Consider the following 16,205-nt stretch of genomic DNA (forward strand, 5'->3'; position numbering starts at 1 on the left):
GATTGTATCGATACACAGCCGCGTGAGCGCTAGTCGATACAGTGTCTTTGATATGGCAGCGCTGCTGGTACGCAAATTCAGTGTTGGATAGTGTGTCGTTTGAAGTACTAAAACTAAAAAAAAAAAACTAAAAAAACTGCGTGTGGAAAACGCTGGCAGCGCAGCGTTTTCAGTGAATTTAACGTGCAAAATAATTGATTAATAATTGTTAATGTGCTGTGTGTTAATGCGTATGTTAAGTAAAAGTGCGAATTCAAGCAACAAACAAACATGTTATAATCGGCCTACGTAAAGTAGACAAACGTTGTTCTACTTTATCCACATAACGCGCACACATACAGACACACTCACACACAACCACACTCACTCTCTCACACACAGACACACGCGCGCTTCGGTAGCGCTGCCGCTGAGTGTCAACAGCTGCCGCTACCTCCTCCTCTCTCTGCCTTTGTGGCGGTGGTGGTGGTGGTCCCGTAGTCAAAATGTCGGACATTAAGTAAGTTGCGTGAAAATGCAAATAATTGCAAAAAAAAAGAACAAAAAAAGAAACGAAGTGAAAAACGAAACGAATGTGATAGATAGATGGCCAAAGGCTGCTACAGTCCTATTCAATTAATGCAAAATGTGCAACATTTTGATTGCCATTTAAATGTACATACAGCAGACACACACAAACATGTATACATGCATACATATTTTCAAGGTATTTGCCTGCGCAAGTGAATATGTGTGCTTGTGTCTGTGAGTGTGGGTGCAGTTCCCAGCAGAACCTGCGTGTCATGAAAAACATACAGAATATTGCATATGTATATATATACGTAGTGCATTTAAAATTGGAGACTTTCTCTAAGAGATTTCTATTACCGTGCAGTATTTATTTATTTACATTGAAGGGGATATCAACGTAACATAAATATCGATTATTGCACAAAGTGATTTGTCAGCTTTAAGAATTTGCTACAATAATATCGGTGACACTGGATATATGTATATATTATTAACTATTGACAAGATAAAGGATATATACCCAAATGTTTATGTATATATATATTATATATATTTTTTAATAGAGTTTTACGATTTTGATTTCATTCCATTGCAGCGACGATCTACTCAACTATGAGTTAGGTTTGGGTGATGACATTGATGACCAGGCGCTGCTTGGCGCCGATGAGGATGAGCTACTGCTCTCCGACGAGGGTAAGTCCTTGAATACACCATTTCCTAATGACCTACATCTAACTGATATTATTCGCATAGAGCTTGAAAAGGATGTGACCAGTGAGGTGAAACAGCAGATGCGCGCTGAGGCTGAGGAGTGGGCTCAGGAACAGCTGCGTAAGGCGGCAGCAACGCAGCAGCAACAGCAACAATCCGCTATAAATACTGCTGCTGCTGCTGCTTCAGCCGGATCACCCACAGCGAGCAATGAAGGCCGAGCTAGTCGAGATTTACCCAGTGCCACAATTGTGGCAGCAGCCGAGACAACCACAGCGCCAATTGCATGTGAGACAGCGCAGCAGGTCACAGAGTTTGCTGCCGCTACATCGACAACAATTGCTGGTGGCGAACAGCAGCTTAACGAAGAGCTTAGGGAGCAGCGGGCAGGGGCAAATCATAGCCCAACAACAGACAGCAGCAGTCACACTGTGAACAATGGCAGCGCAAGGGCTGCCAATGACGAGCACTCGGAGGTGGCAGAGCCGGAACTTTGTGATGCGGAAACCCCAGATGGAGATGGACTATCCTCGCTATTGGCCACCTCGCAGGAAAGTCTGCCAAGCACCAGTTCCGCTTCGGAGCTGCCCGATCCGCGCGAGGATGACGAGGAGCGTGAGGAGCGCACCAATTTTAAAACTGCCAGCGAACGTTCCGACAACCAGAAGCAACATTTGCAACACCAACAGCAGCAGCAGCATTCGCAGCAGCAGCAATTGCATAGGCGACATCACGCTGGTAAGTGCGCTTTAGTCGCAGTCACCATAAGGAGGAAGAACACATGTTCCACAATAGAAACAATAGTCATTGGAACGAGAAGTTTTCATTATGGAATAGAGCCTATGATGTTTGAGCTTAATTCTCATTAGCCAGTCCGAGCTCGAGAGAGAGAGTATGATCTTTATTGTAGAGTAAATTCCTTAAGTGCAGTTTGCTTTTCAATATAATTCTCATAGGGGAGCACGAGCTCCGTTCAGTAGTGTCATAAGCGAGAATAATCTTTATGGTTGATTTTCAGCATGGAGTTTGAGCTTGGTAATGTTGCTCGATATATACCTTAGTCATCTGTCAGTAATACATTTATAATGATAATTGCAACAGAGGCTACTCGATTACTACATTTACTCATCATTTTATAACTCTTTTTGTTCGCAGACAAAGTACGCATGGGCGGCTCTGGCGGTCCACGCTTTATGGCTGGCAACAACAATCAGAACAACAACAATAAGCGCGGAATGGGCGCTCGGCATCATCTGTTGCGTAATCCCGGTCCGCACATGTTCAACCCGCAACGGATGCAGGGCATGTCGATGCCGCGATTCCTGATGCCACCCGGTAATGCACATGCTCATCCACATGTTCATGCACATTCGCATGGGCATTTGGCAACGTTGATGACGGGGCCAACTGGAGTTGTTTCAGCTCCTGTGGCTGCTTGCATTTTGGCCGCGGCCACGCCCCATCATCAGCAACAACAGCAACAGCAGCAGCAAAAACAACAACAACAACAAGCAACACTAACACAAAAAACTGCATTCATTCCAGGCCAATACGCACCACAAGCACCACCGTCAACACCCACACAACAACAACAGCAGCAACAACAACAACAGTCGCCATACACAACCAACAATGCAGGTCCCGTTCCATCCGCTGGTCCCGGTCCTGGCCCCGCACCATCCCCGCATCTACACAATTCGCACTTGCTGCAACAGCAACATAACAACAACAACAACAACAATAACAACAATAGCAACAGCAACAACAACAGTGGTGGTGGCCCCAACGGCTTGCCACCGCCGCATCTATTGCCACATCCGCATTCGCATTCACATTCGCATCCCCACGATCAGGTGCGAGTGGGTCTGCTGCAGCCACCGTTGCCATTGCCATTGCTGTATGGCAATGCGGCCTATCGTAATGGGGCCTTGCTAGGCCAGGGACCACATCCGCCACCAGTTGCACCACATTCACCCGGCATGCGGCCACCGCCGCCCTATCGCAATGCTCCGCCGGGCTATGGTCCGCACGGCCCTGGGCCCGGGCCCGGAGGTCCTGTGCCTGGCTATGATCCGCATATGGGTGCTCAGTATATACGGCCGCACAATGGCTGGCGGCCACAGAGCGATGCGCCTGGTTCGCGCATGCCGCGCCCCCCGCTGCAGGCATTGCCCCAGCATTTGCTATCGGGCGGACCCAGCTATATGAATGGCATGAATATGCGTGCTCCGCTTCATATGCAGCAGCAACAGCAACCAAATCCTGGTCCACCAGGTGCCTCCACACAGGCCCAGCAACAGGCAGCGGCACAAGGTGCCGCACCACCAATTGGTCCGGGCTCTCACCAGCAGCAGCAGCAGCAGCAGCAGCAACAACAGCAGCAGCAACAGCAGCAGCAGCAATCAGTGGTGCAGCCATCGGCGGTGCCGCGTGGCGTTGTCAGCAAGGTGTTGATCAATCCGAACTTCAAGGGCGGCGTCAAGGCCGCCACCAACAAGTTCATCAAGGAGACTCACTTTGTGCCGGCCATCAACAGCGAGGCGGAGCTGCTACGCCAGCAGGAGGAGTTCATCTTCAAGAATCGCCAGTACTTTGAGAAGAGACGCATGGAACGGTCACCGCCGCCGCCCAGCTCCAACTCGGCGGCGGCGTCCGGTGCCCAAGGCGAACGACGGCGAAGTCGCACACGCAGTCGGTCGCGTGGGCGCAGCTACTCGCCGCTGAAGCGCACGGATCGCGAACGGGAAAGGGATCGTGACAGGGATCGGGACAGAGAACGGGATCGAGAGCGGGAGCGTGAACGTGACAGAGAACGGGATCGCGATCGTTATGGAGGCGGCGGCGGTGGAGGAGTAGGAGGAGGAGCACGTCCAGTTGCCATCAGCAGCAGTGACAATCGGGGCTATCGACGCGCTGTCAATAGCAGAGAACGCGATGAGAATCGCAGTGGAGCCGGCGCCGCAGCGCCCAAAAGACGGCGCAGCGGCTCGCCAAATGGGCCGCGTAATCCCTTCTCAGGCGAGCCGCGCAATCGGGCAGCGGAGAGCGGTGCCAGTGGCAGTCGCAACCTGGTAAGTGCATCAACTACGAAACGAAACACGAAACATTCGCTAAATTCATGCATTGCCCTCCGCAGCCCAGCGACGAGGACGAGGAGACGCGCGCCTATCGCCTGAAGATTGAGAAGCAGAAGCAGCTGCGCGAGAAAATTATGCGCGACAAGGAGCTAAAGCGGCGACGCGCTGCCGAGGAGAAGCAGCACGAGGTAAATATATAAGTAAATTATATAAATAACCATATCTTTATATCATTTAAGAATATGTAAGCCAAGACCTATGCAACCAGCTATCTAGGCAGCCTAAGCAGGCAGTCAATGCAGTGTTAAGCGTACAATGTCCATGAAAAGTTTCTCTAGTGGGCAAGGTTTAAGAAAATTGAAGAATATAAAGCAAATTGTAGAAGAAACGTGTGAAGATATTAACGAGAACCACTAAACCATTCAGTTGGCTCCAACCATTAACTATAGATAGTTGAAAAATAATCATAAAGCAATCATAAACAAATTGACTCTAAAATGCGCTTAGCTCATGGTTTATTTCCCATATTATGTATTCACTGTGTTCTAATTCTACTATGATTTATATAATGTTACGAAATATAAATAGAAATCATTAAGAAATTTTCAATTAGTGATAATGAATGTATGTAATGGCTTGGCTATTGGAAAAGACTGACCAATTGACAGAAAAGTGGCTCAGAGTTCGAGTCCTAAGTAATCCAATTGTTATCGAAAAAATAAGTAAAGCATTGCTCAACAGAAAGCGCGAAGAGAATACATAAGAACTAAGGAAACATAGATAGTAAGAGTGGTACAGTCGGGAGTGTCCGACTAGGAAATATCGTGAAACCTACGCTACCGATCCTATGCTTTTGTTATACATAGTTTTTTATGCAGATTTCAAATTCCAAGCTAACGAGTTCGCTGTGTTCAGGCGGACGTATAGACAGATCCTTCTGATCAAGAATATAAATACTTTAAGGGGCTGTCACGCCTGTTCTTAGATTTTGATTAATAGAATAAAAGTTCAGGGTTGGAACTCTCAAATTGAATTTCATAAAATCATTGAAGAGAGTGCAAGGGAGAGAGAGAGAGAGTAAAACAGAGCTAACCTAATTAAAATGTGTAAATATATTAAGCTATATAGTCAGAAGCTGGGAATAGATTTGAAGTGTTTCGAGTGAAAACCGAAACCGAAATAGATGGATAAGTGTAATTAAAGTCAATTGTTGCCTTGCAGGAGAAGCGCGTCGAGCAGCACAGCCCGGCGCCACGAGATGAACTGGAGGCTAGCAGTGGGCAGGCGACGGCGATGGCTACGAGCACAGCGCCTGGCAGCGCACAAAAGCAGCGGCAGGCGGCGTTGGGCAATGAGCGCAAAGTCATTTCGCTAAAGCGTCGCGACGACGCCGAGGTGGGCAATGGACGCAGCAGCCGGCAGCAGCAGCAGCAACAGCAGCAGCAGCAGCCTGTGCCAGGTGTACGCAAGCAGTTGACGGCTGCAAAGATTGCGCCGGAGGCGAAGCGCAGCATAACCGAACACTTGGCACCTTCGAGCAAGCAGCTGTCAGGTGGTGGTCGAGCCGCTGGCGGCACACCGCCCACAAGCAGCAGCAGCAGCGCCATCATCAGCACCACCAGCAAAGGGCGAGATGTGGCGCCAGCTGGCAGCATGCTGCGTCTGGGCACGCCCAGCGATGATGAGGTGGACCTCGACTATGACGACGATGATCTAATGTTGGACGAGGAGGATCGTCTGCTGGCCACACCATCTCCACCGCCGCCGTCGTCGTCGTCGTCGCGCGCCAACATCAAGCGCTCGGCCACACCGGAGCTGCTTGTGGTCAATCGCAATCCGAAACTAGTGCGCAGCGGCGGTGCCAGCTTTAGTGTCGGCCAGCGGCGTGTGGTGCTGAAGCCATCCAGCAGCAATGGTGGCTCTGAGCAGCAATCCACGTCGCATGGTGGCGGCAGCAGCAGCAGCAGCAGGCAAAGGGAGCGACGCCAGCGCGAGGAGCAGCTAATGCAGCGCAAGGGCAACAGCAGCAGCAGCAGCAGCGCTGGAGCAACTGGAGTTGGTAGCGGCATCTTTGAACGTTTGGAAAAGCGTCAGGCGGCATCATCATCATCATCTGGCGGAGGAGCAGGAGGTGGCAGTGCAGGCGGCAGCAGCAGCAATAGCAACAACAAACAGCGCAGCAAAGCGCCAACACGAATTGTACTCAAGCATGACTAAGCCGCAGGGGCAGCCTAAGTAGCAGCAACAGCAGGCCATGCAGTTAACTGAAATGTTAAGTCTATAAGTATTTATATATATGTAGACTTATATATATACATACATACATACATATATATATATATATATATATATATTTATATATATAGCTGTAAAGTTGCAACAGTAGCGACTGCCCAGGCAGAGGCTGTTGCATGCATTATTTTGTCGTTTTACTGCATAAGTGTTTAAAGCCCAACAACAACAAAAACAATGTATTTTGTATTTAAAACGTTTTAATTATAACTGTATGCATATATATCCATATATATACATACATACACACACATAAAAGCATTATGAAATAGAAAATCTAATTTGACAAGCGTCGCAGCAGTAGAAACGGAACAGAAAGCGTAGATCTAAGTTTAAAAAAAAAGTTAAAACTAATATATATATCTATAATTAACACAAATATATATATATAAATATATATATATATACTTACCTAAACTTAACTGTAACTGTACAAAAAAAACACAATTAGAACTTAATGATGCGCATCTCTTTAAAATATATAAAATAATACACACACACACAAATATATATATATATGTCCATTATATATATATATATAGATATATAATTTTTTTGTTAAACCCTTTGATATCTCAAAAAGCAAAAGAAACCCAAACTTGATAACTTTGTATTTGTATTTAATTTTATTATACATATTAAAGACTAGACTAATTTCAAATAGAGCGCTTATTTCAGATATATATAAATATATATATATATTTAAAATATAAAAGTAATATATTAGCTGTATGTCTAGTAACTGTATAACTATATAAGTAAACACATAAATACATATAAGATATAGCAGATATATATATATATACATAAGTTCTATGCTAGTCTAACGATTTTATATGACCAGACGCAACGAGCGAATACTAAGCTTAAACTTTCCTTACTTTTTTTTTGTCCTACAAACAATAATAATAGTTATGCTCTTCTTCTTTTTAAAGTGTTTACACCTTTGTTTCGACTGTACTCGACTTATATATCTATGTTTTACGTTCTATGTTTATGCCACATGCAAAGCTGTTTCGATTGCCTTCCGTTTGTCTCGTTTCCTGTGTTTGTTTGTCTCTGTGTGGCCTGCATAATAAAAGCATTCAACAACTATAAAACTATACAAAATAATAATATAAACGAACTGTGTCTCTGTCAACTGTGGAGCACAAAGAAGCATTACCATAATGGCCTGTTAAAGTGTTAGGGAAAATCCGTTGGAAAAGCTAAATATGGCAGTTTTTTTCTGTTAATGAGAAAAACCAAAATTCGAAATAAAATAACTAAATGCAAAAAACAAATATTAAAGTTAATGCATATATATATAGATACATTAGTAATATATAAATAAGTCTAAAACTTAAGTTGATGTACATAAAAACACACACTTATAACTGTATCTGTGTGTGTGTGTTGCCATAAAAAGAATATAACAGATACGAATGCTAAAGAAATATATATATATATATAAACCCCTTAGCTAAAATTAAGCTGTTAAAACTAAATTAAAAATAATGCAAATTCTTAAACTGTAAAAGTTATAAAAAAAAAGAACTTAGAGTTAAGCTAGAACTTTTGTATTACTTAAGCGCAAAGAGATTTAAAGTCAAGCTAAAAAACTAAATAAAAAATAAATAAACAGAAATATTATATATATATATATATATATACACATATATATATATATATATATATACATATATATGTGTATATATATGATGGAAGCTTAAGCTCGTATAAGACTAAATAACATATGTATATATATAATTTACAATTTTGATATAGCCTTTTACAAACTGAATCTGTCATTATATATATTTGTAGGATGGAAGTTTCAGTTTGTATAAGAGCAAATCACACTTATACAATTATATAAATATAATTATTGATCTAAACTCTTATACAGACTTCCATTATATATGTATATGTTAAAATATTTTCACGCTTTTCAAAATGTTGATTATTTTTTACTTTTTTTTTAAACTAAATTTAAGAGTTAATATATATTAAAGCAAGCACATATAACAATTGTATTTAATTCAATATGAATATATTTTTTTTATATTATTTTTAAAAGTTAAAAAAAAAAAGAAACAAATGCTAACACAATTATGATGTGTGTGTGTGTGTGTGTGTTAGTTAATGATTGTATAACACAACAAACCACGCAGAACTCAACTCTTATACAGAAAGAAAACGAAGCAAAAAACTCTTATAATCAAATAATAAGACAAACGTAGAAACACAGATTAAAAACAAAAAAATCAAATATATATATTTAACTAAATTATGAACTAATAAAAATGAAAGTATATTGCATATATATACATATATTACATATATAAAAACAACAACAACAAAACATGCCTGTATATATCTATATAGCTAACGGTTAAGCAAACACAAAACAAAAAACGAGTCTGTGATTCACTTTCTTTTCCTTATATATACAAATTATGATTATGATTATGATTACCATTATTATTATTACTATTATTATTATTATTGTTGCCATTGACACGACTAGTTATATATAACCTATATGTATATATAGGCATATATATCATATTATTTTTATTTCCTAAGCAACAACAACAAAACAAGTTTTAGATTTTAAGAAAACCAACAGAAATTAGCACTTCCCTTATACCTATACATAAACATATATATATATATATATATATATATATCTATATATATATATATATATATGTCTCCAAAGATCTGTCTACTGCTTATATATATATATATATTGATCTATATATATATATACATATGTATATTACATCCATCTCAATGTGTTTGTCCATAGTTAAATGTGATAAAAAGATGAAGCAGAGTATTTAGTAACTAGTTGATATTATATATAAGTAGCTATAAATACAATATCTAGTAACTAATATATATATATATATATATATATGTATATATATGCTTATTCCATTATCATTTTACTTTGCGAATCTTCGACTATTGTAAAGCTGATTTCATCTAAACAAAATCCTTTTTTCGTTTACTAAATTTTCAGCAACAATTTCCAATTACAAATTGTTAACAAAACTAGCTAAATTAAATCTATATATATATATGTATATATATAGAAATAGTATATAGTGCATAGTTTATGCCTAGGCCTAGCTTACCTTCTAGTCTTATATATTTATTTGATTTGTTATACTTTTGTAACTGACCTAATTTCTGTTTAATTGTTGTACAACACACACACTCCTTAAGTTACACACACACACAACCTCACGTGCACACACAGAGAGGGAGAGAAAGCTAATGCAGTGCGCTAGCTATCTCTTTCGCTCTGCTGGCATATGGCTTAATGCTTAGCTACTCTAGTCTATGGCTGAGCAAACTGCGGCTAGCGCCAGCTCGCTCGCACCTGCTCCACATTAAGTTAATTTTAAAATTTAACAAAAACAAAAAACTAATTCTCTTTCAGCACGAAATTCTGTACAAAAAAGCGATGAAAAAAACGTACAAAAAAAAAAACAAAGAAATGAACAAAAACCAAAATTATGAAAGTCTAAAATGCAAAGAGAAAAAATCCAAAATCATAAATCAAAAATTTAGATGAAATCGAAGAACAAACAAATAAATAAATAAATAATAATTGTGCCATTCGCAGGACATCGGCGCGCAGCTTGCTAAAAAGAAAGAAAGAAGACTAAATAAAACTGATATATGTATATATCCATATCTATATATATATATATGTGTGCCCCAGCGCTATGTATATATATATATGTGTGTGCATGTGCATGTGCGCATTTGCATGGCCCGGCTCATGCACATCTGCATATGTATGTGTGTATGTACATATATATTTTTTACAGCATTCCAAATGGCAATTGTCTTTTTATTCATGCAACGATTTCCATTTGCAGCTCAAATCGGGATTCAATATGCCAATGCCGGTTCGCACCAGTTCGAAACGGTTTCGATTTCGAAAATCCATCAACAAACAAGCTATATATTCGAAAATCCAATCTGACTAATTTCGAACTGAATTCCATCTGTGTTCGAATTTCGATTGGTTTTTGTCCGCTATGTCCCGTGCGAGTTCGAATCAGTTTGGAAGATGGATGAACTTGAACTATGCGAAATTCCAATTAGACTGGTTTCGAACTCAATGCAATTTCTTCTGTGATTTTCGAAATGGTTGAAACTTCATACAGAACTTAAGGAGATAACGAGAACTGTAAGCAAATAAATATATATAATATATATATAGGATATGAAAGACAGGAGAAAGTATAAACGAGAAGGAGATCTTTGAGATCATATCAATAGATAGGTATATACAATAGAGTATATATGTAGATATAGATACATATGTATAACAGTATATATATATATATTTATATACTTGCAGTTGGCCATTGCCAGATCGCTTTGATCTGTGAGTTACGATCGCCATTCGATCGCTGTCAAGACAATGCCATGACAATTGAAGCTCGCCTCGCTCCGCCTCCGCTCACAGCTCGCGTTGAGCTGCGCGAAGATTTATGAAAATGTCATATGGCTCGTAACCCTAGGTAGAGTCAGAGTCAGTCATTGTTCTCTTTACTGTAACGATCCATTGAAATGCGTTATCCAATGATGCTATCAAAGTCTTCTATTATTTGCAATCGAAACAACTTGAGTGAGCAGATACCCTGTAAATGAACACATATTGTGTACTTAGATTTGATGCTCATAATCAGCATGTTGCAGAAGAGCTCAGACTCTAATGGAGTCTTGCGAAATTAGCCTTTTCCTTTTCTCAGTGTATAAATCGAATTCATTCAAATTTGACTCAAAACTCAAGCTTGATTCTTGGCCAATCTCGTGCTCTCCTTTACTTTCGCACATGGCTTTAAGCTAGAAAATTCATTAGCTAATGTAGAGCTTATACAGTTTTTTCTCAGTGTATGCGTATGAGTCTGGAAGAGCTGCTTCACTGGACAGCCCACAGGTTGAAGGCTCTTGATTAGATCATTCGAAAAAGCATATGAAATTTTATTGAGACATGGACAAGGGGCAAACAGAAAGAGAGAGAGAGAGAGAGACAGAGAGAGAGAGAGAGTGAGAGACAAACACTTAGTCATAAAATTTATGTTTATTTTGTTGAAAATAAAATTGATTTAATTTTGAGAATTTCATTTTCATAGCAGCAGCAGCAGTTGCAGTCGCAGTTGCATTACACAGCGAGAAATCAGCGTATATTAAATTTTTATATTGCAGCAATATGAATATATTTTATATATATCTACAGTATATATATCTATAGTAAATGCAGCGAACAGCTGTAAATTTTATTAGAGGAAAACAAAATTTTGCTCTAAATTTTCAGGCTGAGTTTCTAGAGTTTCTGTCAACAAATTGGCTGACATAAAGTAGCCAAGTTTTTCGCTCAGTGCTGCAGTTGCATTGGCCAAGCCCAGGCCCAAGCCCCAGTCCCAGTCCAAGCTCGTGCCCAGGGCCAAGTCCAAGTGTGTGAGACTTTTGATTCTGACTAATGTTTTTTTTTGAGATTCGCACAAGAATTTTATGCCCACGTAAATGGATAATTGTGTGAAACTTCTTGAAAGGCAAAAGAAGCGAAAACTCAAAGCTGAAAACTGAAAACTGCAAAGAAAAACTGAGAAAAACTATGAAAAGCTGTGCAATTATGCAAAGTGCAAGTTCAACGTTGAGTCGCGTTCAAGGCATGCGCTGCCGCAAGTTTTTCATGCTGCCTCTCGACCGCCCACTGCCACGCCTTGCCCGCCCGCACCCCCTGCATGGACTCGCTTCATTAGCTTGGAAATTGTTTGCGGCTCAGATCCGAGATACCCATTGAAATGGGCCTTAAAAGGGTATGCGCTTCAGGCTTGGCGCGTGGCTGAGCCATTCTAGCCATCGTGGCCAACTGTCTAGCTCTGGCTCTGCATGTCTACAACTCGAGAACTATAAAAGCTGCAGCCTGGACATCGCTAATATCAGATCCTTTCTTGTCTAGCCAGCTTAAGCTTAAAAATCTTTTCCGATAACTCAACTCTTTGGCTTTATATCGATTGCAATTCGATATTTAAACTTTTTCGCGAGAACTACAAAACCTAGATGCATATTCCTTCTCTAGAACTAAGGTCTCGAAATGAGTTATTTATAAACTCATCTCGCCTATAACTTTTGGTTTCGATAACTCGTCTCATTGACTTGTCATCGATAACAATCCGATATATTAGCTTGATCTTGGGTTGTAGTTGAGACCTTAACTTCTGTCCTATTATATATAATATATTATATGTTATATATTAGATATATTTGATATCCCATAGATCAGATCTACGTTATATATTAGATATATATATATATTTGATATCCCATAGATCAGTTCTGCGCTAAGTCTTATCAGCAGCTATTTTTCGTTCATATAACTTAAGCAGCTGCTTTGGTAGGGTATCTGCTAGTCGTGCACGCCCGACTAGAGCACTTCTGCTGTTCAGTTTGGTATAAACTTTTTTTAGAGTCGTTCAATTATAATTAAAAATGGGTTTGTAAATATAATTGGTGGGCGTTTGGCTGTCGATGTTGTGGTCGATGTTGTTGTTGTTGTTGTTGTTGTTGTTGTGGGTTGCTCATGATTCGCCTGCTGAATTAGAACAACGCAATTGCTGTTCGCTCGTTTAGTCAGAGACAGTTCGACGCCCAGTTTTGAAAACTTTGCCACACAAAAACATTTGTTGAACAAATTCAAAACAAAAAGCGAAAAACAACAACAAAAGTTGAAGAAATGTTTTGTGTTTTTTTATTTTAGTTTTGTTTTAGCCCTAAAAGCCTAACGGCACAAAAAGCCATGGGCAAACTAAAGCTGTAAATGTTACACTTGGCGAAAGACTTGGGACAGTTTTGGCATGTGAACTTCCAAATTCCAGTACACTTAGCGAAAAAAGTGCCACCGAACTTTTATATTTTATTTAACTTAAAATTCTTAAACTTAAACTACACTTAGCGTAACAAGTGGCTTGTTTTGTAGTTATGCGAACGAATTTTATTTTTAATTTTTCACTCAAAAATTAAATTTTAGATAATTAAATATATGCCAAATAAATTTGTTAAATTAATTTAAACAAAATTACTTTTTTAACATTAATATAAAAATTAAAAAAAAAAAAGCATTGAATAATTTAAATAAATCGATAAAATATTAAAAAAAATATAAACAGGAAAAATATTTTAAAAAAATGAAAATATCCCAAAAATAATGTTAACTTTTTTTCAATTAAATAATCTAAAAAAGAATTGAATAAAATAGTTTTAAGTGAAAACAAAAAAAAATGTAATACAAAAATTAAAAAAATATGTAAGTAAAAAAACATTCTAAAAAAATGTTAAAAAAATATTGAAAGCTCAAAAAATATGGCTAAATTATTTTAAGAAATTCAATAACTAAAAAATTATCAATAATATTAAAAAACAAAAAGCCAATAAAATATTGAGAAAATAATTGAAATATGTGAATAAATTGTGCTTAAAAAACGTGAAAAATATTTGCACAGAAAACTCAGTGAAATACATATAAATGCTTATTGATAAAAAATTACACTAAAAATATACTTTATGTGATCAACGTTTAAACTTTTTCCTAATGTTAGCCAAAGCTTCGCTCAGTGCACATTGCGTATACGCCCCGGAGTGCGTGTGTGTGTGTTGGCTAAAGAAATGATGTCGCACAGCTCGATTCACGTGGCATTTGAAGAATCATTGTCTGCCGCTATGTCTAAAAGAAGAAAAAAAGTCCCAGGGCCAGCCGTGAGGGGCGGCCATGCCGCCCCCACTGCTCCTACCTCCGTTTAGGCCCTCTTTGCTGCTTCGCCCCTTAGCCAAACGAATTAACACTTTTCACATGTATCGAACAATGTGGCTTCACTCATATTTTGTGGCTGACATCTATGACAATTACGATTTCTACATAGGCATAAAAACAAACACACACACTCACACACACACACTTGCATATGTGCATAAATCTATGTGCACATAGTTATTTTCTATAAACATATTCATCTCAGCAAACATATTTCCAATTGCGTTTGCTTATTGGATTGTGTACCGAGCACATTAGCTGCTACACATGTCCAATTGGAAGTCCCACTAGATAAGCGCGCTTCCAATTGCATATGATTCAGCGTGCGTGCCTGGTCTTGCGCCCAGCTGACGATGCCAATTGGAAGTTTGAGCTCACTTGTCGTTGGCTCATTTTCAGTGGGCTTTGTGATTCATATGCATCCAATAAATTTTCAATCTATTTGATAATTGTGCAGCTCTGTGCATTGGCTGTGTAAATCGGCTGTGATTTGCGATTTCCCTATCTAGTTGTACTTATATTTTCAACAAGTCTCTTGTATCTCTCTTTAGGTTTCACTTTCAGATGAAAGCTGTTCTTTCATTGCTCTCTCGATTAGCTGGAAGCTCTGTGAGATAACATTCTAACTGGAAGTGGAGCTAAAGGACTTCCAGTTAGAAGCGTAACTAAAAATGAAAGACTTCCAATTGGAATGTCAAATGCCTTATTCTTGCAATTCTTATTATGTAATCTTTATACGCAATTGCTTTGCTAATGCTCTTCGAGCTTTAGCTGAGATTCTCTGTGTATTCTCTTTGGAATTATAAGTGAAAATGGAAGTCTCTATACTGCAGCAATTGCAGTTTTCGGCGTCTCCTTTCATATCCAGCTGCAGGCTCTATTAAGCTCTGTCTTCTACACTTCCATTGCTCCATGGGTTCCACTTCAAGTTTCGCTTTTAACTGATTTCCATTTCCAGCTGTTTTTCATATTATAATTTTCAATTCTAGTTCTAGTTCCGGTTCCAACTATAGCTATTGCCTTTAGCCATTGTTCCAACTCCGTTTCCAATTGGCATCGCTCAATGAGTTCCACTGCCATCTGTAATTCCAATTGGAAGCGAATCACTCACAAATGCGCGCTTTGTGTGACATGTGCCAAGAAAAGCCCATAAAATGAGTCAAAATTTTGAACACAAATAAAAATTAGCTAAGTTTCTGCTGGATTTTTGTTGTGTAAAAAGTGAAAAGCAAAGGCAAAGCTCCAAATCCAAATCCAAATCCAAATGAATCACGACCCAGTTTTTCGTATCCGTTTCTAGAAGCAAATGCAATATGCGATGAGTGTATTTATCTTTTGGCACCGATTCCATTTTAAAGACTCCGATTACAAATGTTTGTTATTGTTGCTGCTGCTGCTAAGCTTTGTTTTATGTTGGGCAATTAGTGTAGCCAGGGTCAAGTTAATGATTCAATTAGCATTTGTCATCGCCACCGCAAGCCGCGCTTGGCAATAGTTCGCAATAGTTCGTAATTGTCGTAGATCGTGGGAATATTGATAATACTCGTTAGCTCCATGACACGCCGACTGTCATAAATGTCGAGCTGTCGAGCTGGCGAGTCGATCTGCTGAGCTGACGATTAATCATTTGGATATAGTCTTCAATTGAGTCCATTTGACGATCTGTCGCTTTGACGTTCTGATGATCGACTCGACTGGATGATCTGTCGAGCTATTGATCTGCTTATCTATCGATCATCAGCGATATATTGTAAATCAAATCAAGACATCATGGGGTGTCAGCGAGAGAGAGA

At 39.4% G+C, this 16,205-nt stretch overlaps 1 protein-coding gene across 3 annotated transcripts; it reads left to right on the forward strand.

Moving 5' to 3' along the window:
• Positions 1-52: 52 nt before the first annotated feature.
• On the forward strand, positions 53-6,606 carry LOC111592216 (RNA-binding protein 33). 3 transcript variants are annotated; one of them, XM_023304292.2, is made up of 7 exons: positions 53-499; positions 1,106-1,203; positions 1,264-1,959; positions 2,377-2,556; positions 2,767-4,292; positions 4,358-4,486; positions 5,520-6,606. In XM_023304292.2, the coding sequence occupies exons 1-7, from the start codon at positions 486-488 to the stop codon at positions 6,513-6,515; spliced, it is 3,639 nt and encodes a 1,212-aa protein (XP_023160060.2). In that variant the 5' UTR covers positions 53-485; the 3' UTR covers positions 6,516-6,606. The 3 variants fall into 3 exon arrangements, with proteins under 3 accessions (XP_023160060.2, XP_023160077.2, XP_023160069.2); XM_023304309.2 differs by lacking the exon at positions 5,520-6,606 and adding an exon at positions 4,538-4,754 and having other exon boundaries at positions 56-499; XM_023304301.2 differs by lacking the exon at positions 53-499 and adding an exon at positions 1,020-1,042.
• The last annotated feature ends 9,599 nt before the right edge of the window (positions 6,607-16,205 follow it).

This window comes from Drosophila hydei, unplaced genomic scaffold, assembly GCF_003285905.1.
Source record: "Drosophila hydei strain 15085-1641.00,03,60 unplaced genomic scaffold, DhydRS2 tig00000296-arrow-arrow-pilon, whole genome shotgun sequence".
In the NCBI taxonomy this organism is placed as follows: Eukaryota; Metazoa; Arthropoda; class Insecta; order Diptera; family Drosophilidae; genus Drosophila; species Drosophila hydei.